The sequence below is a fragment of the Bufo bufo genome, chromosome 2, assembly GCF_905171765.1.
Source record: "Bufo bufo chromosome 2, aBufBuf1.1, whole genome shotgun sequence".
Classification (NCBI taxonomy): domain Eukaryota; kingdom Metazoa; phylum Chordata; class Amphibia; order Anura; family Bufonidae; genus Bufo; species Bufo bufo.
This window is the reverse complement of record NC_053390.1, coordinates 93,583,336-93,609,564: the sequence shown is the minus strand read 5'-3', so window position 1 is coordinate 93,609,564 and position 26,229 is coordinate 93,583,336. Positions and strand designations below refer to the sequence as shown.

General features: G+C 47.2%; 1 protein-coding gene across 4 annotated transcripts in view; it reads right to left on the bottom strand.

Moving 5' to 3' along the window:
• KIF2A (kinesin family member 2A) overlaps positions 1-26,229 on the bottom strand; it is a 63,463-nt gene that overhangs the window by 11,353 nt on the left and 25,881 nt on the right. For 2 of the 4 annotated variants that reach the window (XM_040421325.1, XM_040421321.1), the window contains exons 4-12: positions 24,339-24,393; positions 23,487-23,609; positions 16,260-16,360; positions 14,650-14,745; positions 11,612-11,666; positions 9,713-9,875; positions 7,436-7,526; positions 5,781-5,844; positions 4,391-4,482 (exon numbers count right to left, since the gene is read on the bottom strand). In XM_040421325.1, the coding sequence (XP_040277259.1) occupies positions 4,391-4,482; positions 5,781-5,844; positions 7,436-7,526; positions 9,713-9,875; positions 11,612-11,666; positions 14,650-14,745; positions 16,260-16,360; positions 23,487-23,609; positions 24,339-24,393 (840 nt within the window). The remainder of the gene's footprint in view (positions 1-4,390; positions 4,483-5,780; positions 5,845-7,435; positions 7,527-9,712; positions 9,876-11,611; positions 11,667-14,649; positions 14,746-16,259; positions 16,361-23,486; positions 23,610-24,338; positions 24,394-26,229) is intronic. The other 2 variants (XM_040421322.1, XM_040421323.1) reach the window with 2 other exon arrangements.

Below are 26,229 nucleotides of genomic sequence, written 5' to 3'. Positions count from 1 at the left end.
GAGGGTTCCAATATCACTATATCTAATCTGACCTTACGTAAAAGAAATCATTTACGACCACTACTTGAGAACAAAAAAAGGACATACCGATAGCTACATTCCTTTGGCTTGCTGATTAACTCACCAGGTCATAAGTTGGTAGTCCGGACCATATCCGATCTACAAAAAGTATACGAAGCCTTTAGAAATTACCGATTGGAACTCTGCTCAAGACATAGCCGCTTTACCATCTCTTACAGTTTTGGCACCCTGGACTCCGGTGACTTGCGCCAAAACAGCAAAAATCCAATGTTTCATCAAGTAGAAGAACTCCCAAGAAAACCCCATCATTGCAGGAGAGTATAACAAAGGATTTTTGACGATAAAAAGGGGTGAAAAAAGGGAAAGGAGAAGAGAAATAAAAAAAAAAGGAGGGGAAAAAAAAATGCCCACATCATAGCGTGCCCGGTAAGATGACAAGTCCTACCCCTTGTACCCGATCGATTGGGCCTTTGGCCCTATATTGTTATTATAGAATTGTACCCATTTCTTATTTGACAGTTTTTAAATATCATTATATGTGGAGTACATTGATCTCAACAAACTGTCATATTCTTCAAATAAATAATTGTAACTCTTTTCTTTCTTCCTTTCCTGTCATATTCTCAAAGAAAGTACTCCAATGAATATTGTTAAACAGGCCCATATTTTTCCAACAAACCTCTCAGCGACCCTTACTTTCTTCTTACTGTAAGGCCTCATGCACATGACCGTATTTTTTTGCGGTCCGCAAAAACAGGTTCCGTTTTTCCGTGACCGTTTTTTCGTCCGTGGGTCTTCCTTGATTTTTGGAGGATCCACGGACATGAAAAAAAAGTCGTTTTGGTGTCTGCCTGGCCGTGCGGAGCCAAACGGATCCGTCCTGAATTACAATGCAAGTCAATGGGGACGGATCCGTTTGACGTTGACACAATATGGTGCAATTTCAAACGGATCCGTCCCCCATTGACTTTCAATGTAAAGTCAGGAGTTAATATACCATAGGATCAGAGTTTTCTCCAATCCGATGGTATATTTTAACTTGAAGCGTCCCCATCACCATGGGAACGCCTCTATGTTAGAATATACCGTCGGATTTGAGTTACATCGTGAAACTCAGATCCGACAGTATATTCTAACACAGAGGCGTTCCCATGGTGATGGGGACGCTTCAGGTTAGAATATATTAAAAGAACTGTGTACATGACTGCCCCCTGCTGCCTGGCAGGTGCTGCCAGGCAGCAGCCCCCCCCCCCCTCTGTAGTTAACTCATTGGTGGCCAGTGGGCCCCCCTCCCTCCCCTGTAGTTAACTCGTTGGTGGCCAGTGGGCCCCCCCTCCCTCCCCTGTAGTTAACTCGTTGGTGGCCAGTGGGCCCCCCCTCCCTCCCCTGTAGTTAACTCGTTGGTGGCCAGTGGGCCCCCCCCCTCCCTCCCCTGTAGTTAACTCGTTGGTGGCCAGTGGGCCCCCCCCCCTCCCTCCCCTGTAGTTAACTCGTTGGTGGCCAGTGGGCCCCCCCTCCCTCCCCTGTAGTTAACTCGTTGGTGGCCAGTGGGCCCCCCCTCCCTCCCCTGTAGTTAACTCGTTGGTGGCCAGTGGGCCCCCCCCCCCCCTCCCCTGTAGTTAACTCGTTGGTGGCCAGTGGGCCCCCCCCTCCCTCCCCTGTAGTTAACTCGTTGGTGGCCAGTGGGCCCTCTCCCCTCCTAATTAAAATCTCCCCCCTATCATTGGTGGCAGCGGAGAGTACCGATCGGAGTCCCAGTTTAATCGCTGGGGCTCCAATCGGTAACCATGGCAACCAGGACGCTACTGCAGTTCCAGTTGCCATGGTTACTTAGCAATTTGTAGAAGCATTATACTTACCTGCGATGTCTGCGTCCGGCCGGGAGCTCCTCCTACTGGTAAGTGACAGGTCTGTGCGGCGCATTGCTTAATGACCTGTCACTTACCAGTAGGAGGAGCTCCCGGCCGGACGCAGACATCGCAGCTCGCAGGTAAGTATAATGCTTCTACAAATTGCTAAGTAACCATGGCAACCGGGACAGCAGTAGCGTCCTGGTTGCCATGGTTACCGATCGGAGCCCCAGCGATTAAACTGGGACTCCGATCGGTACTCTCCGCTGCCACCAAATATAGGGGGGAGATTTTAATTAGGAGGGGGAGGGAGGGGAGAGGGCCCACTGGCCACCAACGAGTTAACTACAGGGGAGGGAAGGGGGGGGGGGGCCCACTGGCCACCAACGAGTTAACTACAGGGGAGGGAGGGGGGCCCACTGGCCACCAATGAGTTAACTACAGGGGAGGGAGCGGCTGCACTGGCCACCAATGTGTTAACTACAGGGGGGGGGGGGGGGGGGGGCTGCCCCCTGCTGCCTGGCAGCCCCTGCCAGGCAGCAGGGGGCAGTCATGTACACAGTTCTTTTAGTATATTCTAACCTGAAGCGTCCCCATCACCATGGGAACGCCTCTGCGTTAGAATATACTGTCGGATCTGAGTTTTCACGAAGTGAAAACTCAGCTCTGAAAAAGCTTTTATGCAGACGGATCTTCGGATCCGTCTGTATGAAAGTAACCTACGGACACGGATGCCAATCTTGTGTGCATCAGTGTTCTTTCACGGACCCATTGACTTGAATGGGTCCGTGAACCGTTGTCCGTCATAAAAAATAGGACAGGTTTTAGAGGCATGTCTTTAGAGGCATTCCGTTATTCATTCTGTCATAATAGAAGTCTATGGGCTGCATAATGGATGCGTCCGGTTTACGTTATGCTGAAGTCTGCCACATAAGAAAATGTGAGAAAAGTGAAAGGGTCTGAAGACTTTCCGAATGCACTGTATACAGTTCATACAAGACACTCATGTCTACATGTACATATATCCCATAATCACCAGAATTAAATAGAGAATAAAAAAAATCTCCAGGATTCAGATACCAGCAAACATTCGATTCACAGAGCTGACAAATGTCCCGAATAAATGGCGATCATATGTGCTCACCTTCTCACCATTTTGGCCTTCTTTTTACACAGTCAATGATGATCAGTTATTATGAGCCAAAGCCAGGTACAGGTGTAGATCTTTCTATACCTATCACAGTGTAGGGGGAGGGGAGGAACACCAGTATGACAACAGAAGGAAAATAACCAGGAACTAGGCCTCAAGGCTAGGGAAAAGGGAAATGGTGACCACCTACGGAAACCCTAAACCTAGCCCTGACTCCTGTCAGTATGAATAGACCCTGAAGGTGGGAATATTCATACACAGTAAACCTAGGTCCTAGTAACCCTAAAAAGCCCTAGGATTAGCGACAGGGTCTGAGACTACTGGTTCCTTCCCAGATGAACAAACTTGGGTCTCTCTGAGGCCTAGTAAACAACGAGCAAATGGGAGCAACAAAATACCAAGAGAAGCAAACTCATCTTCAATAGAAAATGGATGAGCAGGAACTCGGATGAGGACCACACACCTGCTCTTCCAACTCCAGGCAGAGAATATCAACCGCATGGTATGAAGTGCGAGTCCAGACTAAATAGAGGAGCAGTAATGACCACAAGCTACACCTGAGACAAGAGGTGTGGTCATTACCAACAAACAACACTGCAACAAGCGAAAACAGATGACCTAACGTGCAGCCAGTCTCTCAGATCTTCTAACCTCTGTCACTGGAGGGACAGTACCTGATCTCTGTACAGGGTCCACTCCTGGTTTCAGTTCTCAATCACTCATGGAAAACACGGACATGTAAATAAGGCCTTAGCGTGCTGTCCCACATAGCCATGGCTGTAAGTCGGTAAAATACCCAGTTAGTAAACTGTGCGAATCCGCATCATAGCCACCGTATGTGGGACATGGCCCCCAACCCAAATGTGACAATGAGTGTTAAACTTCCACCCTCTTCTCTTCCCAGTGACACAAAAGCACAAAATAAAACTATTCCTGCTGCTCCTGACTCCAAATAACGCTACGCCTTAAATATTTTACCCAGAATATGTAAGGATCATCTGAAAGCGAATATTCTAAATATCATTGCAATTCCAAAATCTCAGCTCAAGACCTACTATTCTATTCTAGCTGCAGCAATTGCTTAAAGTCATGCTGTATCACACAAGTTCTTAGCAGCGAAAGGGTTAAACTGAATAAACCCCATAATAGAGAAATACGAGACCTTTTCTACTTCTGCAAAATGAAGCATCCAAGACAGTAACGATAAAATCCACAAGGAAGAAGACAAGGTAAGCTCCTTACACTCAGCAGCACTGCTGCCGCCACGAAGCCACAGCATACATTCTGCTGGAAATTATATTCATTTTCAATCAAAAAGCCACTTGAAAGGTTTCGTTATATTGAAAATCCAAAGACATTAAGCACTTACTTTACCGCTGTAGATTTCAAAAAACGTAGCGTATACTTGAAGCTCTAGTTTCTTATAATTTGGTTTCTTTTGCATCTGAAATACATCTCTTGCTGCAGAGAAAGGAAAATCAGATTAGAATTATTATGACTAAAGATCAGAACAGGCCTGTAAGGTGGAAGAACATAGTCATAAAAACTCCAAATACTGGTCTACAGGTCAACACAACCAGCAGAAGTCCTATCTCCATAGCAGTTGTCTCATGCGGACAACACCTGACTATAGGTCCTGTTTTGGTGCACGTACCTCAGAGGGGGGTCAGTCAATCAGGATCCCCCTCTACGAGCCAGAAAAGGCTTCCGATCTGGTGGATTCCAGTCGTCCCTGTATGTCTCCATAAAATCAGACCAGGGTACAAAGATGGGCCTGGTTCAGTCAGCTGATACCCCCCCTTCCCCACCGGAAGTCATATCATCTCTGATGACACAACCCCTTTAATGTGCATCTGTCAGCAGTTTTGTCCCTATGACACTGGCTGACCTGTTACATGTGCGCTTGGCAGCTGAAGACATCTGTGTTGGTCCCATGTTCATATGTTAATTTTTAATATATGCAAATGAGCAACAGGGGCATTACCATTACTCCCAGAGGCTCAGCTCTCTCTGCAACGGATGGGCAGTCCGCATTTTGATTGACAGGGACAGGCATTATGACGTTTACACTGTCTCGCCCTGTCCAAGTGGAGAGGGAGCAGCAGTAGTAGAGAAGCGGAGCCTCTAGGTGTAATGACAACGCCCCCATTGCTCTTAGAGGCCTTTTTGCATATATTATAACATCATTTTTCTCAGCAATGCAGAGACTTCTGAACAAGGGACCAACACAGATGCCTTCAGCTGCCAAGCGCACATGTAACAGGTCAGCCAGTGTGATAGGTACAGATTACTATGATCCAATGCCTCCGGTTTTACTGCAAAGGAGGGAGAAATGTCATTCCTTTTAATAAGGTGTTCCAGGGCAAACATGGCCAATAGCCCAATAAACCTGGGACCCTGAGGAGACCATTTCTGCTGATCCATGACTGATAGGGCTCCCAGCTGACAAAAAGTAACCTGACTTATGACTGACAGGTCATCGAAAGTTATAATAGGGAAACCCTTTAAATATTTTGCTGGATATATGTCGGGAACATTTCCCAATGTATATACCACTGTAGGGGGAGAAAACAAGACATGAGACGAGCCCGAGGAACATTTCAATGTGAGCTGTGGTCAAGGAATCCTACATAACCTCCCATACATGCCTGCTTTCAGGGCTTCTCTCATATGACAGACCATGACGCAGAACACACCTTACATGGCTGACAAACTACATCATATGCAAAAACCTACACTTATTTAACTAGCAGACGTACCTGCAAGAGCATATATTCCTTTTGAACAGTCTTGATTCTTTCCAGAAAAATCGCCACCCATAGTCTTTAATAGAAATCAAGAAAAAAAAAATTAATAAATACTTTTTCTACACCAATGCACACCTAAAAAAAAATAATATCCTTAAAGGAGTTGACCAAACCTTTACAAGTGAAGGCCTATCCTAAGAATAGGTCATCACTATCTGAAGGGGGTGGTCCGACACCCCGCACCTGCGCAGACAGCACTATATTGCACAGTGGAGGGTGCTGGTGACTGTAGTTCTGCTCCCATTCACTTCAATGAACAGCTGATCGGCAGGGACGCGGGGTGTCGGACCCACACTGTTCAGATAGTGATGGCCTATTCGGAGGTCATTGCTTGTAACAGGTTGGACAACCCCTTTAACAGAGGTCATAACATACATTGAAATATATTCCATTAACTTCTATAGGACGCAAGATGATGCTGTAAGGCTCTATCTGCATTGCTTTTAGGGAATCTGACGTATACATTGGAAAATGTCATCTGATGGGTGACTGACTTATGCTGTAGGAAACCTTAAGTTTTTATCTTGCGGTGTCCCATTGGCATAGGAAAACACTGCATTCCCTTACGCCATGAAAAAAAGCATACCGTTCTCTACCAACCCAATCGATGCCATAAGGACCATAGGGGTCTACCGAGTGCTAAAAGGGGTTGTGTCACAGCAAATAGCATTTATTATGTGGAGTAAGTTAATACAAGGCACCTACTAATGTATTGTGATTGTCCATATTGCCTCCTTTGCTGACTGGATTCATTTTTCCATCACATTATACATCGCTCATATCCAGGGGTTATGACCACCCTGCAATCCAGAAGCAGTGGTCGTGCTTGCACACTATAGGAAAAAGCACCAGCCTATGTGCGCCCCTACGGTCCCAGCTACCAGAGAGGCCGACACTTTATTCTATAGTGTGCAAGCACGGCCACCGCTGATGGATTGAAGGGTGGTTGTAAGCATGAAAACAAGCAGTGTATAATGTGATGGGAAAATTCCAGCCAGCAAAGGAAGCAATATGGACAATCACAATACATTAGTAAGTGGCTTATATTAACTTTTTCTACATGATGTCACTTGCTGAAGTGAGACATCCCCTTTAATACCATATACACCAAATGTACACTGATACTAACGTGTGAACAGACGGAGGCAAAGTTCTCCAACCATTGCTAGCCCTCATTATGCCCTGACAGCTTGCGTCCATAAGGGCATGCTGGGAGTTGTAGTGTTTCAACAGCTGGAGAACCTTAGCTTGGAGACCACTGCGCTATAAGGGATCGGACTAACCTGAGTTACTATCCCCTGAAAGGGGTTAGTAGTGGGTGAAGATGGGTCTTAAAAAAGGTGATCTATATAATACTTTTCTTTGGGGTCAAATACAGAACCTAAAGGGCTAGAAAGCAGAAACTATAGCGTCAACCACTGGCCATCGGTAGAGCATCGTGTCCACAAGCTGTAGGTTATCCAGTCCCTACTGGAGTAACGTGCAGGTTTCACAGTCCATGCACAGACTGATCAGATATATAAAGCTCAGACGGACTCACGGCCTCATCCACAGCCACAAGGCCTGACCTGCACTACTACATTTTCATGAAGAGGCTGAATACATACATGGGTTTTTCCACTTCCAGTCTGCCCATACGCAAAGCAGGTGGCCATTCCCCTCTCAAAGATGGTTTCTACAAGAGGCCGCGCGGTGAACCTAATGAAAAAAAAAGTATTAAAGTTCAGAGACCAGTCTACTATCCGAAGGCAATGTTATATGCAAAATTCAGTGTGAACACAGACTAGCAGGCGTTAAATACTGTACTACGATCCTACGCCATGCTCTGACATCATAAAAGTAACAAGGGGTTAATCCAACCCAGCCAAACTGATAAAATTGACCAACGCATCGAAATTTGTTTAAAATCTGGATTCCGAAAATGTTGAACGTCTCAGACTACTACAATATAATGTGGAATTCCAGAAGGGAGTGAATCTACCCAAAACGCGTATGGTGAAACAAGTGATGTACCTGCATTGAAAATCCCCCGATAATACTGTATGGCCATACAGAAGAAAATCTCTACAGTAAAGGATTAACTATTCTTATCGTCGAAAGCTGCACCAAAGGAAATTGCGGAACAGAGTGGCAACTCCTGCGATCTTTGGAACTCCCGCGAAATTTAAACCTCCATTGAAGCAATAGGGAGACAGACGCTAGACGGTAAGCCAAATATCGATTTATTCTTCGATTCAAAGCTTATATCGACCTTAAAAGGATATGCTATAAGAGACTTTTCACATTATCAGGATTCCTGTGGACACTTTATGAACATGTTGCGCTCCCAGTGAATACACCTACAGCATTTTCAGTGACATTCAGTTTCCCAAATTGGGATAGAGTGCTAGAAGATAATACCCCCTCTTCCCAAATAACGGCATATACTTGAAGTTTTTGGTGTGATATATACTATTGAATTTATCGACACTATTGAGTGGTATCGAATATTCTATCGAATATTCCAACATTTAATTTTCTACCATTCAATCTATCGAATATTTTTATCGAATATAGTATCGATCATATCTACCACAATATATGTGACTGTAATGTTGTATATTATTGCTACATTGTTCTTATAAATTTTATTACTTGAATTTTATGGGGATTTAATAAATATTTTCTGCACATGTCAATGAGTGCTCGCTCATTATTCTATTGGAATTCCAGAAGACTGAGCAGGAACCATCTGAGAAATAACTTTTAGTATTTTATTGTGGGTTTTCTCCAATATAAATGTATTATCTGATAAACTGGCACCAGATCCGATCCCACTGCTGCCGCAAGGGATCTGCATGAGTGTCTTCCACTAGGCTCCATGCACATACGTATGCAGGGGCCAATGTCACCATCATCGTCTCATCAGAAACCATGAGCTGATTGCCCCCAGGTCTCGCTGACAACATCCCTAAAAAACAGGCGAGTTTTCTGGGGGAAGCCATGGACAACCAAGCATTTACTGTGTAGCAGTACAGGAGAAACGTAGAATTCAGATAAGCCAGTCAGAATCTTACTTCATACTGATTAAGGGCAAGAGGCGACTACAGAAGGATATCTGGCTTGGCCATATTCCTGGGCTTGTTGGAGAGTCGGATTTTGACTCATAGGGGGCCACTTCGTTGGTGAGACAGTTCTCTTGCTTAGGAGACACCTCTTTGCATAGGCATTCAGATAGAAATATGTCCCTACAAGGAATTCTAAGTCACTCTTCTAGAGATGCTCTCCAGTCTGGCTCATAAAGGTGGGGTCCCGAGTGGTAGACCCCTCTAAGTCATATCAGAACCTATGTACAGGGGGCAGTCTTCTTGAGTCAACTCCTTTTAAAGGTGCTTTCTGAGGGAAATACATAAATACTTGAAAGCAGCAGGCCATGGTTAGACATCTAAGGCCTCATGCACAGGGTCCTACCCAATTATTGATCCACCAAAAAAAAAAAAAAAAAACGGATCTGCGTGCACGCCATTTTATTCTCACTGCTGGAGATTTATATGCTCAAAGCCACAGATGTCGTTGCTATGAGAAGTGGAATCAATGGGCCCCGGGTGTTGTAGTAAATGTGGCTAGACCATGGTGTGAGTCCCAGGACTTGAGGGGCCTGGATGTATTTCTGGAGTGTAATAATATTACAGGCTATAGCTACTAGATCCAGGGAGTCATTCTGATTGGAGTCGGGAGGGATTTTTGCTTCTACCTCAGTTTTTTTTTTTTGCCTTCCTCTGGATCAACTTGCAGGATATGACTGGCCGAACTGGACGGACAGATGTCTTTTTTCAGCCTAATAAACTATGTTACTTGAAAGAGCAGAGAACATCCTGTAAGAGAAGGTATCGCGGGTCCCATACCTGTACACCATTTCATTTGGCGCAGTCTCATCAAAGGCATAGTCAAAGCGAAACGTTTGGTTTTCTAAGAATCGGGTCAGGTCCACTTTCTGCTTGGGTTCGTGCACCATTACTACATCTTTACTAGGAATTGTGAGCACATCTAAGTCTTTCATAGTGTTCTCTGCAAAAAGAAACGGGACAATTAATCTCCACAACAATTCTCTGCAGAGTAACTGGTTAATAACAATTCTCCGCTGTAGGATCATAGTCATTCATCTGCCCCTCGGCTGTACTGCACCTGCTGGTGTTGGCAGTGGGGTGGCAGCAGTGAGCAACAAAAGGAGGTGATGGCGCAATCATCATCTGGTCATGAAGAGCTGAAACCTCTCGGCCGTATAAGAAAGGCTTTGGTAGGATCCTCACATGTCCTCGGGTGCTCCCTGACAGCAGCAGAATGTGACTGATGATGTCACCAAGCCCACGAAAGTGCAGACTCAGCAAATATAAAGCTCCTTGTGCAATACTGTTCGGGAGCAAGCAAATGTCTCCAAACAACAAGCTGAACATCAGGGCTCCTTACACTTCTGAGGCCTCATCACTAGTCAACATCCATCTCCAAAGAAAAGAGACCTGTAGATGTGGTGTGGCTGAAGGCAGCACCGCACTTACCAAAAAACTTTGACAGTCATACAGAGAAAATGTGCTCCGAGATGAGGTAATCCATTATAGATCACTTCTGCCAGGACAGAAATTATTTCATAGACCCCTGCCAATCACTAGAACGGGGGTCCCAGAGTCTCCTGTGTGGATGGAGTGGAAAAGTACAAACGTGACCACAACTCCATGCAGTGGCAGAGAAGTGAATGGAGCAGTGGTGACCCCTACACACTACCACTCCGTTGATGCAGGGGATTTAAGGCCCCTCATTCTTGTAATTAGTGGGGGTGCCAACAGTGCGACCCCCAGAGATCATACATATATCACCTATCTTGTATAAATTTATAGGATTGGGAATTGAAAAGAGAAAAGAAGAAAGAGAGCCAAAGATGCTGAAATGTGGAAGTGCATGCAACGTATAGGGAAGCCATGCACTATATACACAGTATATCCCAAAACCAGGGTGGATACAAATCAATGATCAAAAAAAAAAAAAAAAAGTTTTTTTTTTGTTAAATCTGATTTTTTTTTTATATAAAATGCTGTGAGGAAAATATATTACCATCCAAAGGTTATTCCATCATGAAATAAAGTTTAGTTTTTTAATTATGTAGAATATAGCTGTATATGTTTAATTTTTTGTTAAATTCCATTAATCCATTCACAATGTCCTGCTCTTCCAGAGGTTTTTGTAAGATTATTGGGTAGTTTCTCTGCCTACAAGATATTATCACAGATGCTTGGTTTACTTTTGCAGTTCTCAAAACTGAATTTGACTCAGCAGAGATCACATGCCTCTTCTTCACAGCAAAAATGTTATACCATGAACAGAGTTGAGAAAAAGACCTTAATCCTAACTTCTACAAACCTATGAATGCAGAATCAACCTAATCAAACTAATATGAAAAGTTGTTATTCTAAAAATCTTCATCTACTTGCATATTATAAGTTATACCAGCAAGAATTAGTCTTTATGTAGAAAACTATGATTTAAATCAAATCCACCCTGCCCAAAACTGGTACGTTTCGGATCCACTGTGATAGAGACTGAGACACGCCATCTCATGTGCCTGCGTCGGCATACCTAGGAAATATAATACTGAGCTATGAGCTCAATGTCACAGGCGTGTGAAGAGCATCATGGGTCTCTTCCTACTAGTGACTGGAGGGGCCCCACTGATAAAATCTAACATGTCCCTATGAAATGTCAGGAGCTAAAAGGAGAGCCACAACAAGAGACAACATCCAATCAGTGCTCACCCTTCTTGTTCAGAGGACGCTTTCTAACACACACACATATCCGATGCTCATCAATCTGTAGGGAAACAAAAAGTAAACATCATTAGTTCTAAAACAGCAAATTTACTTTAAAGGGCTTCTGTCAGCCCACTAAACCGTTTTTTTTTTTTTTGCTTAATAATAACCCCTACACTGCGATTTATCCATACATAAGTAAAATAATAATTTTGGTTCAGTAGAATTTGCTAAAACCCTATTTTTATAATATGTAAATTACCTTGCTACCAGCAAGTAGGGCGGCTACTTGCTGGTAGCAGCCGCATCCTCCCATCGTAATGACGCCCCTCCGCTTGTTGATTGACAGGGCCAGCGGACGGGATCTTTCTCCGCTGGCCCTGCCTGTTTTCATTCAATATCTGGCGCCTGCGCCACGGCCGTACCTATCTTCAATCGGCGCAGGCGCACTGAGAGGCAGCCACTCACACGGCCGCTTCATCCTCAATGCGCCTGCGCCGGGTGTAGATGTGACGTCATCGGCGCAGGCGCATTGAGGATGAAGCGGCCGAGTGAGTGGCCGCCTCTCAGTGCGCCTGCGCCGATTGAAGATAGGTACGGCCGTGGCGCAGGCGCCAGATATTGAATGAAAACAGGCAGGGCCAGCGGAGAAAGATCCCGTCCGCTGGCCCTGTCAATCAACAAGCAGAGGGGGCGTCATTACGATGGGAGGATGCGGCTGCTACCAGCAAGTAGCCGCCCTACTTGCTGGTAGCAAGGTAATTTACATATTATAAAAATAGGGTTTTAGCAAATTCTACTGAACCAAAATTATTATTTTACTTATGTATGGATAAATCGCAGTGTAGGGGTTATTATTAAGCAAAAAAAAAAAACGGTTTAGTGGGCTGACAGAAGCCCTTTAATGGGTAACTGTCATTTTTTATTTTATTTGCTAGTTTTTTAGACTAGGCATGTATACCTGAGTTAGACTGTCCATGATTGCCAAAAGATCTGCAATTACCTTATAATAAGGGTCCATTCACACGCCCACAGAATGGGTCCGCGTCCGCTCTGCAAACTGCGGAACGGGTGCGGACCTATTCATTCTCTATGGGGCAGGAATGGATGCGGACAGCACACAGTGTGCTGTCCGCATCACGGAGCGCGCCCTCGATCTTCCGGTCCGCAGCTCCGGAAAAAATGTCCTATTCTTGTCCGCAATTGCAGAATAGGCGGTTCTATGGGGGTGCCAGCCGGGTGTATTGCGGATCCGCAATACACTACGGACGTGTGAATGGACCCTAACAGCTTTCATTAATGTCCCCTGTCCCTCTCCTTTAAAGGGGTTGTCCGGGTTCAGAGCTGAACCCGGACATACTTCCATTTTCACCCAGGCAGGCCCCCCTGAGCAGTTCATGCTCCAATGCTCTCCTTTGCCCTGTGCTAAATTGTGCAGGGCAAAGGCATTTTCTGGAGTTCCGGTGACGGACCAGGCTCTCCATGAGGCTGCCAGGAAGCCCAGTAAAATGGCTAGGGCAGCGCTAAAGCACGCCCATCAGAGCCGGTGACATCACCGAACACACTGCCGGGCGGAAGCTTCTGCCCAGCAGTGTATTATTGTAAACAAAAGAGCCTGTGCCCTGCGCGATCTAGCGCAGGGCAAGGGAGCGCATCGGAGCATGAGATGTTCCGATGCCAACATCAGGGGGACTGCCTGGGTGAAAATAAGGGTATGTCCGGGTTCAGCTCAGAACCCGGACAACCCCTTTAAAAAGACAGTTGCTATGGCTCATCTGTCTCCGGCTAAGAAGAAAGGAAGACAGAGGGGCGGTCCTTCACACTGCATGCCTGCATTAGGCTTCAGAGTGAGGAGGCGTGTCTCTCAGTAAACCAATCTGATTGGCTGGCAGGGAGCTGCTGGCTACAAGTGTGTATGGGAAGTGAGGGAAAGCAGTTTTGGCCCCAGAGAACTGGCAGCGGAGCCATGTTGAGAAGGTCCTCATATTGTAAATGATTAAACAGCCGTAACTAAGGGAAAAACTCAGAGTAAACAGTGGTATGTGAAAAAACTAAAGCTTGCTTTATACATAATGCTGCTGCAGCAGTAACGTATGCTAAAATAGATTTTTTGAGGAAAACATGACAGTTACCCTTTAATTCAACAACTATTGTCTCCACACATTAACCTGTGGTTTCAGAATTTTTTTGACAAGTTCTAGTGACATTTCAGGCATTGAGGTTCCAGACGCTGGGCCCACACTGATGTCTGAAACTAATAGGCAGAAGCACTCATCTGAGCAACGTGCTCAGTTGCGTTAGGCTCTGCGTTCCTCGGACAAGCAAGCAGGGGGTTTAACTGGCACAAACTATGAGCCTGTGAATTGCTACACCCCCCCAGCATGAAAACACAGCTGAAAAAGTATGGTGCTCCTCCACCCTTCTTTCAGAGATTGCTGCAGGTCTCAGCAACTGGACCCCCACCAAAAATACAAATATAAAAGACTTCTCAGGTAACTAAGATATATATATATATATATATATATATATAAAAAAAAAGTTCAAAACTGGAGCTCTATAGCAGAAGTGTAAAGGGAATCACATTTTAGTGTCTATAATGTCCCGAAATATCTGGACTTCCACAGTCCTACTGAACCCTAGATGGTTGGTTCAGCTGGACTGTAGGTAGTCAGGGTGTTGGGGCCATATTGTGAAGACTTAGAAGGGGCTGCATTTTGGTCCTCTGAAACTGACCTTACAATGTGAACATTCCTACATAAATACCATAATATTAAAAGGAGGTTCACGTGATAAACAAAAGGTTTTCTTTCCAGTCGAAAGAACCCACTGCAAAATCCATTCCAGAAATCGGAGACTGTCCGCCTGATCTCCTCTCTTGTACAAACTGCAGATGTGCACAAGTGGAAAATGCTGCAAGAACTGACATGTCCACTCTTTTTAACCCCGCCACATAAAATGAATTGTGTCAACAGTTCACACGTAGTTCAATGGGACACCGATTTCATGTGAAAGATCCACCGTGGGCACACAAAGCTCTGACTTACAGTGTCTGCAGTAGTTAAGGGCCGGTAATCCAAACTTCCTCTGAAATCTCTTATCATACACATTATTTCATAATTCGGGTATGTGGCATCAACATCCTACAATGAGAGAAAACAACATATTAGGGACCGGTCACTTTTTAATGGTGTAGGTGGGCTTGCATGTTTGCCATCATTAACATTCACAACTTCACATGCTTATTAAAGGAGTTATGCCATTAAATATTCTACATTTTTCAAACCAGCACCTGGATCTGAATACTTTTGTAATTGCATGTAATTAAGTTACTCAATTAAATGCATCTGTATAGCGCCACCTGCTGATTGCTCTTTCCCTTATTTCTTGTCCACCTCACTAAGGAGGTCTCCAGCGGTATCTTCTGTAAGAAGGAAAGAGATGCAGCAGAGAGGACTCCTCCCTCCCCCAGCTGTGATAGGAGAGAGCTATAGAAGGGATACTCCCCCTGAGCTGTAATAGGGTGAGAGCTGTAGCAGAAAAGACACGCCCCCTGAGCTACCAGACTGAAGAAGATCCAGCAGAACAATTGGAGCAAAGAAAGGGGAAAATCTCTGGTTCCATCTGAGCTACAGGGCTAGTTCTAGCTTTTTAAGAAAGGTATTGCCATGTACTATATGATGTCAGTCAGTCAAGGCATAACCCCTTTAAAGAGAACCTTTCACCACTCCTGACCTATCTAACTTCATGCATTCCCCATGTAATAATTCTGGAGCATCTATTCTTATGTCTCTATGTTGGGTCATTCCTTTATTATGCCTTCTAGAAGTTATGAATGAAATGCTAGCAGTCTGCAGTAAGGGTACAGAGGGGTGGTAACCAGTTGGGGGGGGGGGGGGGGTGTACCTGCCTAGACTTACGCTATCCAATCAGTGCTGCCATTGTCCGTCTGTCTGTGCAGGTACACCCCCCCCCCCCCCCCCAACTGGTTACCCTCCTCTGTACCCTTACTGCAATTAATTCATAACTTCTAGTAGAAATAATAAAGCAATGGCACAACATTGAGCCATAAGAACAGATGCTCCAGAATTGTTATTACATGGGGAATGCATGAAGGTGTTAATACAGACGTGTCAGGAGCGGTGACAGGTCCTCTTTAACTAAAGTGCACAGAGGGATGTAAAATAAGAACAGTCAGGAATAACTTTGCAAATATGGGTTTCTTGCATTTTCTTCATGGTCCTGGTCCACTGGTTTTTTTATTGTTACAATGCATCTAGAATGAAAAATGAAGCAAATTGCCCCAATTACAATTCTATTGTGTATACAGCTCCTATGCAGACCAATGTGTCTCCATGGTAACAAACACTCTACACTCTGATCCTGTGATAATGTTGTCCGTTCCCTTATTGTTTCTAAGCTACCTAATGTACGCCAGTGAGGGATGTACGCAAAGTACAACTGCAGGATCAGATGGGGACCACTAAACACCGCGGCCTGCAGAGGAGCTGCAGACACAAGACAGAAAGATAATTAGGAGTATCTGTAAAGTTGCTTCATTTGGCCATGAATATGTACTGTCCCTTTAAGGTGGCCAGACCCCTCTCCATACTGCAAGGAGATTATATAAGTGACAGCCGCTGTGAAATGTCCTCACCAGAGCCTTTTTCTCTCGCAGTTCTTGCTGCTGTAACCGTCTCCTTTCTCGCTTCTCTTGCAGCTTTTCTACTTCTTTCACACAATTAGACTTCCTCCTGGCTGGAGTAGAGAAGAATAATCATGTCAGATGTAATATTAAGAAATGGCTTTTCTATGAACGATCATCAGTAGAAGTACTACACTCCTAAACCTTCTCCTGTCTCATCCAGAGGTGACACTGAACAACAGACTGTGAATACAACGTAATAAAAGAGCGCTCGCCTGCATACTGTGATATAATAAAGCCAGGACCGCTCGCCTGCAGACTGTGATATAATAAAGCCAGGACCGCTCGCCTGCAGACTGTGATATAATAAAGCCAGGACCGCTCGCCTGCAGACTGTGATATAATAAAGCCAGGACCGCTCGCCTGCAGACTATGATATAATAAAGCCAGGACCGCTCGCCTGCAGACCATGTTATAATAAAGCCAGGACCGCTCGCCTGCAGACCATGTTATAATAAAGCCAGGACCGCTCGCCTGCAGACTGCCATATAATAAAGCCAGGACCGCTCGCCTGCAGACTATAATATAATAAAGCCAGGACCGCCCTCCTCTAGACTGCCATATAATAAAGCCAGGACCGCTCGCCTGCAGACTGTGATATAATAAAGCCAGGACCGCTCGCCTGCAGACTGTAATATAATAAAGCCAGGAGCGTTCGCCTGCAGACTGTGATATAATAAAGCCAGGACCGCTCGCCTGCAGACTGTGATATAATAAAGCCAGGACCGCTCGCCTGCAGACTGTGATATAATAAAGCCAGGACCGCTCGCCTGCAGACTATGATATAATAAAGCCAGGACCGCTCGCCTGCAGACCATGTTATAATAAAGCCAGGACCGCTCGCCTGCAGACCATGTTATAATAAAGCCAGGACCGCTCGCCTGCAGACTGCCATATAATAAAGCCAGGACCGCTCGCCTGCAGACTATAATATAATAAAGCCAGGACCGCCCTCCTCTAGACTGCCATATAATAAAGCCAGGACCGCTCACCTGCAGACTGTGATATAATAAAGCCAGGACCGCTCGCCTGCAGACTGTAATATAATAAAGCCAGGAGCGTTCGCCTGCAGACTGTAATATAATAAAGCCAGGAGCGCTCGCCTGCAGACTGTGATATAATAAAGCCAGGACCGCTCGCCTGCAGACTGTGATATAATAAAGCCAGGACCGCTCGCCTGCAGACTATGATATAATAAAGCCAGGGCCGCTCGCCTGCAGACTATGATATAATAAAGCCAGGACCGCTCGCCTGCAGACCATGTTATAATAAAGCCAGGACCGCTCGCCTGCAGACCATGTTATAATAAAGCCAGGACCGCTCGCCTGCAGACTGCCATATAATAAAGCCAGGACCGCTCGCCTGCAGACTGCCATATAATAAAGCCAGGACCGCTCGCCTGCAGACTATAATATAATAAAGCCAGGACCGCTCGCCTGCAGACTATAATATAATAAAGCCAGGAGCGCTCGCCTGCAGACTATAATATAATAAAGCCAGGACCGCCCTCCTCTAGACTGCCATATAATAAAGCCAGGACCGCTCGTCTGCAGACTGTGATATAATAAAGCCAGGACCGCTCGCCTGCAGACTATGTTATAATAAAGCCAGGACCGCTCGCCTGCAGACTGCCATATAATAAAGCCAGGACCGCTCGCCTGCAGACTATAATATAATAAAGCCAGGACCGCCCTCCTCTAGACTGCCATATAATAAAGCCAGGACCGCTCGCCTGCAGACTGTGATATAATAAAGCCAGGACCGCTCGCCTGCAGACTGTGATATAATAAAGCCAGGACCGCTCGCCTGCAGACTGTAATATAATAAAGCCAGGAGCGTTCGCCTGCAGACTGTAATATAATAAAGCCAGGACCGCTCGCCTGCAGACTATGATATAATAAAGCCAGGACCGCTCGCCTGCAGACTATGATATAATAAAGCCAGGACCGCTCGCCTGCAGACTATGATATAATAAAACCAGGACCGCTCGCCTGCAGACTGTGATATAATAAAGCCAGGACCGCTCGCCTGCAGACTATAATATAATAAAGCCAGGACCGCCCTCCTCTAGACTGCCATATAATAAAGCCAGGAGCGCTCGCCTGCAGACTGTGATATAATAAAGCCAGGACCGCTCGCCTGCAGACTATGATATAATAAAGCCAGGACCGCTCGCCTGCAGACTGTGATATAATAAAGCCAGGAGCGCTCGCCTGCAGACTATAATATAATAAAGCCAGGAGCGCTCGCCTGCAGACTGTGATATAATAAAGCCAGGACCGCTCGCCTGCAGACTGTGATATAATAAAGCCAGGACCGCTCGCCTGCAGACTATGATATAATAAAGCCAGGACCGCTAGCCTGCAGACTATGATATAATAAAACCAGGACCGCTCGCCTGCAGACTATAATATAATAAAGCCAGGACCGCTCGCCTGCAGACTATGATATAATAAAGCCAGGACCGCTCGCCTGCAGACTATGATATAATAAAGCCAGGACCGCTCGCCTGCAGACTATAATATAATAAAGCCAGGACTGCTCGCCTGCAGACTATGATATAATAAAGCCAGGACCGCTCGCCTGCAAACTATGATATAATAAAGCCAGGACCGCTCGCCTGCAGACTATGATATAATAAAGCCAGGACTGCTCGCCTGCAGACTATGATATAATAAAGCCAGGACCGCTCGCCTGCAAACTATGATATAATAAAGCCAGGACCGCTCGCCTGCAGACTATGATATAATAAAGCCCAACATCAGGCCCGTACAGCCTCCAACTATCAAGGCATGCTGGGAGTTGTAGTTGTGCAACAGCTGGAGGGCCATGAGTTTGACATCCCTGATCTAGGCGTTACCAGTGAGGGCTCAAGATACACATCTTGGGATTGGTAAGGATCTCAGTGTTCAGATCCCCAAAGGCCAGATGTCACATATGTGGCAGATCTTGTATGCAAAAAAAAATAATAATCCAGCTCTGTCCGTCCATTATGAGGAATACCTTGGCAGAGAATTATGGAATTGCTCCGCTAGGTCCTCACGGAGCTTCTCTAAGGATGGATAGGAAAAAGGATTCCCCAAATGAGTAAAATCTTTGTCACACGAGGCGGATTTGTAGCAGCTTTTATAGATTCACCCATAGCAAAGAGAAGCTAAACCTTTCTACAACTTTGTTTAAAGGGTGCCTTCCATCAACTTCATGCAGCCCGAGTGCTAGTTAACTTCAGCGCTGGTCACTCATGAGCTAAAAGTAAGTGGTTGTCAGAACCAGCGTTCTAATGATGGCAGCTTGAGCCTAGAAAAGAGTCCTGGCCGCCTGGGAAGAGTCTCGGTTACCCATGATCTCCAGCTGCCGACTGAGGATTGTTTTCTCCCTAGGGGAGAACTGGCAAAGAAACTAAAACTGTCATCAGCAAGGGGGTCGAGAAGGCAGCAGATCATGAGTAACCATGATTCAGGCAACCAGGACTCTTCCAGAGCTGCAATCATAATGCTGGTTGTGGAATCTACTTTCAGCTGACGACACAGCATTAAAATTAGCATGTCTGCCACTAGGGCTAAACTAAATCTCAATTAATTTTCACCAGAATACTCAGAGACTCAGAGTGGAGCAGTGCTGGCTGTATCTAGAATAATTGAAATAATTCACAAGGGCAAGATAAAGTTGCATTTCGGTAATTTTTCACTGCCACTACTTTATGCTGCCATCAATGAGGTCAGCATAAAGTTGATGATAGGTTCCCTTTAAAACTATTGAAAATGCCTCATAATTTTTTGCAATATACTCCCCCCCCCCCCCCCCCATGTTTAGGGACCAAAAAGGCACCTGAAGTCCTGAGTATCTCAGGTGCTTTAGAACCCGTACACTCTCATGTCCGCCGTGTACAGATTTCACAGAGAGCGATGCACAGGCAGGAGCACACCCGCTGCTCCTGCCTGTGCCCGCTATGGCATAGGACATCAGTGCAGGGTCTCATGTGCTATACAGAGCTTTTAGCAAAGCGAGTGGGCACAGGCAGGAGCAGCGTCCCATGATCAGAGCGGGTGAGGTGTGCCCCTGCCTGTACATCGCTCACTGCGGCCCCACAGTCGAATCTGTACACCACTGACATGAGTGTACAGAATCTTGGTCCCCAAAATTTGGTCCCTAAAACAAAAATAAAATTAAAATAATAAAAAACACAGTATATTACAAAATTTATAATGGAGTGTTTAGTTTACTTTTAAACTAAAGATTTTTTTTCGAGTGAGATTTTATTTATAATTAAATATACATTACTAAAAAATATTTTTTCAATTTTTATAAATCACTTCTATGGGTGCAGCATCAACAGACGGAGCTGCTCCGGCACCACAGCAACAGCTGATCTGTGGGGGAGCGGGGTGTCCGCTGATCAGATAGTGATGGCTTATCCTGAGAATAGGCAATCGCTTGTAAAACCCTGGACAACCCCTTTAAGCAACCTGTAGAAGTCTCCCTCCCTCTTTGCCCCAGGAGCGCTCGGTGTATAGCGAGTAACATTTTCCACAGATTATTAAATCAGCAGCTGAAAGTTGGCAATATCATGAACTGCTCCTCACTTCTCAGAACTGACCACCATCTGTCTGTCGTCCCCCCGTTACACAAATGTCCACAGAGGCAGCTAGGCCGATAAGAGGCAGCCATAGTGTACATGTCTAGGGGCAGAGACCGGGCTTAAAGTGAGCATCCAGAAGAGACACATGAAGCCATCCCATCAGAGAAAGGCAAGCACTCCTCACAGGTCACATCGGATTTGCTGGCAGCGACGCTCTGACGCTCTCGAGTTTTGCTGATATCCAGCTTTGTATAAACCTCCCGGCTATAATTAGAGGTTTCAGGAATCATACGGCTAAACCATCAGTAAGCGAATCGGAAAAAGTTGGGATCAGTCATTCCTAGAGTATACAGAACACCAAGCGGATTAATGATCCCATTTCTTCAAAACCATACACAAAAGGTATGACTCCAAACCCCATCACGAGGACACGGACAAGAACGTCAGCAATTCCGAGGCCCTCACTTACAGCCTTTGTTTAACCCTCATCATCCTAGCCTCCAATGCCCTCTGTGGCATACATCTACAGTCCTAATGTCATTGCCTCATGAATACAACACCCATCCATACACCCCTTTAGGGCACACTGACCCCCCCCCCCCCCCCCCTCCTCAGATCCCCGCTGCATGAGTCAAACAGCAGAGACGCCCTTTATGAGCAGATATGAACCATGAATGTCTGCCACCTAACACTACACCTCCCCTGCACCAGGGAAAAGGTCTGCCCGGCCATGGCTTCACACTGCTAAGCCTGTGGCCATCAGCCTGGCTCTGGACCGGGGCTACCCACCAACTGCCCCAAAGGATGCATTTTGTAAGGGGTTGTCTCTGATGAGACTACACCTTTACTAGCAGAGGCTTTCCTGGGGAGACAGGGGGCTAAAATACTCTGCAAATAAATCGACAACTAGATGTCACCATTTACCGCGTCAATGGGGCATGTTTCTACACAGTCTGAAAGTGTACAATAAGTGCTGACTGTGCAGGATCAACCCTATGGACAAGGGGAATGGACGCCCCAGTTGTCAATTTATTCATACATTTCCAGGAGGAATAAGGCTACGTCTACACGACGACATTTGTCGCGCGACATTTTCTTGCACTAATGTCGCGCGACAATTTTTATAATGGCAGTCTATGGTGTTGCACTGCAACATGCTGCGACTGCGACGCAACAGTCGCAGAAAATCCATTCGAGATGGATTTTTCTGCGACTGTTGCGTCGCAGCATGTTGCATGTTGCAGTGCGACACCATAGACTGCCATTATAAAAATTGTCGCGCGACATTAGTGCAAGAAAATGTTGCGCGACAAATGTTGCAGTGTAGTTGTGCCCTATCTGTCGCGCGACAAATGTCGTAGTTAGTGTAGACGTAGCCTAACAGCGGACTGTCGCAATTCTAAGATCTAAGAAAAGATACAGCATTAGATTAGGGGAAGTAGTTACTAAAACAGACATGTCGGAAGAGCTGACGGGGTCTCTTTACAGAGGAGTCTGTTCAATGGGTTGCCCCATGAAAAAAAATATTCTACATTTTCCCAACTAACACCTGAATCTGGGAAGACTTTTGGTAAGTACACAGAATGAAAAATGTAGCCACTGGGTTATTCAATAAAATGTATCTGTATAGCGCCACCTGCTGTTTGTTTCTCTCTCTTATTTCTCTACCCATCGCGCTGAGGTGTCCGGACATGCTCAGTTCTATCCTTCAACTGCTACCAGCTGGATCTACAGTTACAGAGAGTGTGAATGAGGACACCCCCAAAAGAAAGGACGTGTCCCCTGAGCTGCCAGCCTGAACTAAATCTAGCACAGCAATAGGAGCAGTGAATGTGGAGATCTCTGGATCCATGTGAGGACAGGGCAGGTTCTAGCTTTGTTAGAGATTGTCATGTACTACAAGATGTCTGATAAGTGCATGGTCTTATAATCTCCCTGGATATTGCCGATACCATGGGACTGGACCCAAATGATGCTCCTCCTATAGTATACCGACTATACAACGTGTCAGAATAATTAGCTGGATTAGGGCCCTTGCCCACGACCGTATGCCCTCCGAGACATACAGTCTGTGAGCGGGCCATATGTCCCGAAGCGGCATTGATCGTGCGCACAGCATCAGAGACTACAATGATGCTGTGCATGTTGGGCCGCCCGCGGGACTATTGTGCCGCACTCAATCGTATACTCCTTTAAAGAACATACAACTATCCACCACCATACTACTGCCCTCATGACTCAGAACCAGTATAAATCAAGCATTCATAGAAAAAATAACCAAAATAATTCATTACATTACCAATAGCTAGGGCTATGGCTCCTTGAGATGGCAATGTGCATGGCTGAACCACAATTACTATAAAATCTGAAAAAATTGCACATGCAAAATAAAAGTGACAATAATTACATGCAAATGAGTGTGCAATGTCACAGCAAATATGGGGGTTCACTAAAAAACTAAAAACAAAAAAACGTAAGCGATGCTTCATTGTGTATGGGCCCATGAGTCGGCTGTGTACGGGTTTAACACCGAGTGCTTATGATTTCTACGTAGCATGTGCACACATAATATGAAGCAATCCTAGACATATGTTACATACAAGGAGGGCCAAAGTCCTTTTTTCCAGGTTGATCTGGAGATATATCTGAAACACTACCATTCTGCTGTGCAGAGGCCGGCTGTTCTGGCGGTTGGCTTGGCCGTGCCCGGGCTGAACCGACTGCTGCAAGGGAAAAAGACCAGAACATTAGACTCCGAGGGCAATGCAGACATAGTAATCCAGAATAGAGACTGATGGGTGAAGCAAAAACCACAACGGATGCTACCGTGTAATGACTGGTGTGCAACTGGGTACACGGTGTGAACTATACAGTATAAGGAGGCGGAAAGGCGCCATACGCTGTGTAATCTCTGGAGCCATGCCGCTCAGCTCCCAATCACATGAATAAGCTGCAGTAATCCGACATGGCCACTACATATCTTATAGAAGCTTCTGCTCCCAGTTCCTTAATGATGCGGCTGAATAAAGCTGCGTGCTGGGTGTCAGACCCCCACCAATCTGCTATTGATGACCTGTCCCGAGGATAGGTCATCAATATGTGTAACTTGGACCACTCAGGGTTTTCCAAGATTTTAATATCCGATTGGTGGGGGTACGACACCAGGCATGTCCTCCCATCAGCTGTATGAGAAGGCTGTGAGTGCCACGGCCTTCTCACAGCTTTTCCTAAGCCAAGTGACGTCACATTCGTCTGTCACGTTGCCCAGGTGCAGCTCAGTCCCATAGAAGTGAATGGGTCTAAGCATGATAACATGCACAGCCTTTATACAATCTACGGTGCTGTGCATGGTAAGTCTTCTCACACAGCTGATCGGCGGGGGTCCCGGGTGTCGGAAATACAGCGACACACAGAACCCAATAACCATCCCCTCCCCGAGCGTCTGTTCTTACCTCTATTGTCCCTTGCAGGTGTTTCGCTCTTAGCTGGAGCCACTGTACGGCGATTCTATCAACGGAAAAAGAAAAAAAACGTGAACAGCAGAAAAAAATACTCAACACTACCACTGCACTGGGTGAAGTTGTGCTTTGTGGCCAATTAATATTCATTATTTTTCTTGTTATCTCTTCAAACTACCATTTGCTGCGCTGTTAGCACCAATTCGACACACAAAAAAAAAAAAATCACTGATGCAAATTTTTTTGGCATCGAGGATTCGCTTGTGTCATGTGACCACAGAGTGGGAGTGAAGCGCTTGCTATTACTTTCTGCTCCGTGGTCACCCGCCAGCCCGTACCGCGCTGCACTAGATACTGACACATCGTCCTGACATGCGCACTATGACCCGACGCTGTGTGATGTCAGGATCCAGTGCAGCTGGAGGTGCTGTGGAGCGGCGCCCCTACAGGAAAGGTATGTATTTTATTTCACTGGCACTGGGGACATGGGACCGGAGGGGCTGATCTGATGGCACTGGGGGACACGGAGGGGCTGATCTGATGGCACTGGGGGACACGGAGGGGCTGATCTGATGGCTGATGGCACTAGGTCGGGGAGCTGATGGCACTGGGTGGGGGAGCTGATGGCACTGGGGGGGGGAGCTGATGGCACTGGGGGGGGGAGCTGATGGCACTGGGGGGGGGAGCTGATGGCACTGGGGGGGGGGGGAGCTGATGGCACTGGGGGGGGGGGGAGCTGATGGCACTGGGGGGGGGGGAGCTGATGGCACTGGGGGGGGGGGAGCTGATGGCACTGGGGGGGGGGGGAGCTGATGGCACTGGGGGGGGGAGCTGATGGCACTGGGGGGGGGAGCTGATGGCACTGGGGGGGGGGAGCTGATGGCACTGGGGGGGGGGGGGAGCTGATGGCACTGGGGGGGGGGGGGAGCTGATGGCACTGGGGGGGGGGGGGGAGCTGATGGCACTGGGGGGGGGGAGCTGATGGCACTGGGGGGGGGAGCTGATGGCACTGGGGGGGGGAGCTGATGGCACTGGGGGGGGGAGCTGATGGCACTGGGGGGGGGAGCTGATGGCACTGGGTGGGGAGAGCTGATGGCACTGGGGGGGGGGAGCTGATGGCACTGGGGGGGGGGAGCTGATGGCACTGGGGGGGGGGAGCTGATGGCACTGGGCACTGGGGGGGGGGGGGAGCTGATGGCACTGGGGGGGGGGAGCTGATGGCACTGGGGGGGGGGGGAGCTGATGGCACTGGGGGGGGGAGCTGATGGCACTGGGGGGGGGGAGCTGATGGCACTGGGGGGGGGGGGGAGCTGATGGCACTGGGGGGGGGGGAGCTGATGGCACTGGGGGGGGGGAGCTGATGGCACTGGGGGGGGGAGCTGATGGCACTGGGGGGGGGGGAGCTGATGGCACTGGGGGGGGGGAGCTGATGGCACTGGGGGGGGGGGAGCTGATGGCACTGGGGGGGGGGAGCTGATGGCACTGGGTGGGGGAAAGCTGATGGCACTGGGGGGGGGGAGCTGATGGCACTGGGGGGGGGGAGCTGATGGCACTGGGGGGGGAGCTGATGGCACTGGGGGGGAGCTGATGGCACTGGGGGGGGGGGAGCTGATGGCACTGGGGGGGGGGGAGCTGATGGCACTGGGGGGGGGAGCTGATGGCACGGGGGGGGGGGAGCTGATGGCACGGGGGGGGGGGGGAGCTGATGGCACGGGGGGGGGGGGAGCTGATGGCACGGGGGGGGGGGGAGCTGATGGCGCGGGGGGGGGGGAGCTGATGGCACTGGGGGAGTGGAGCTGATGGCACTGGGGGGGAGCTGATGGCACTGGGGGGGGGGGGAGCTGATGGCACTGGGGGGGGGGGGAGCTGATGGCACTGGGGGGGG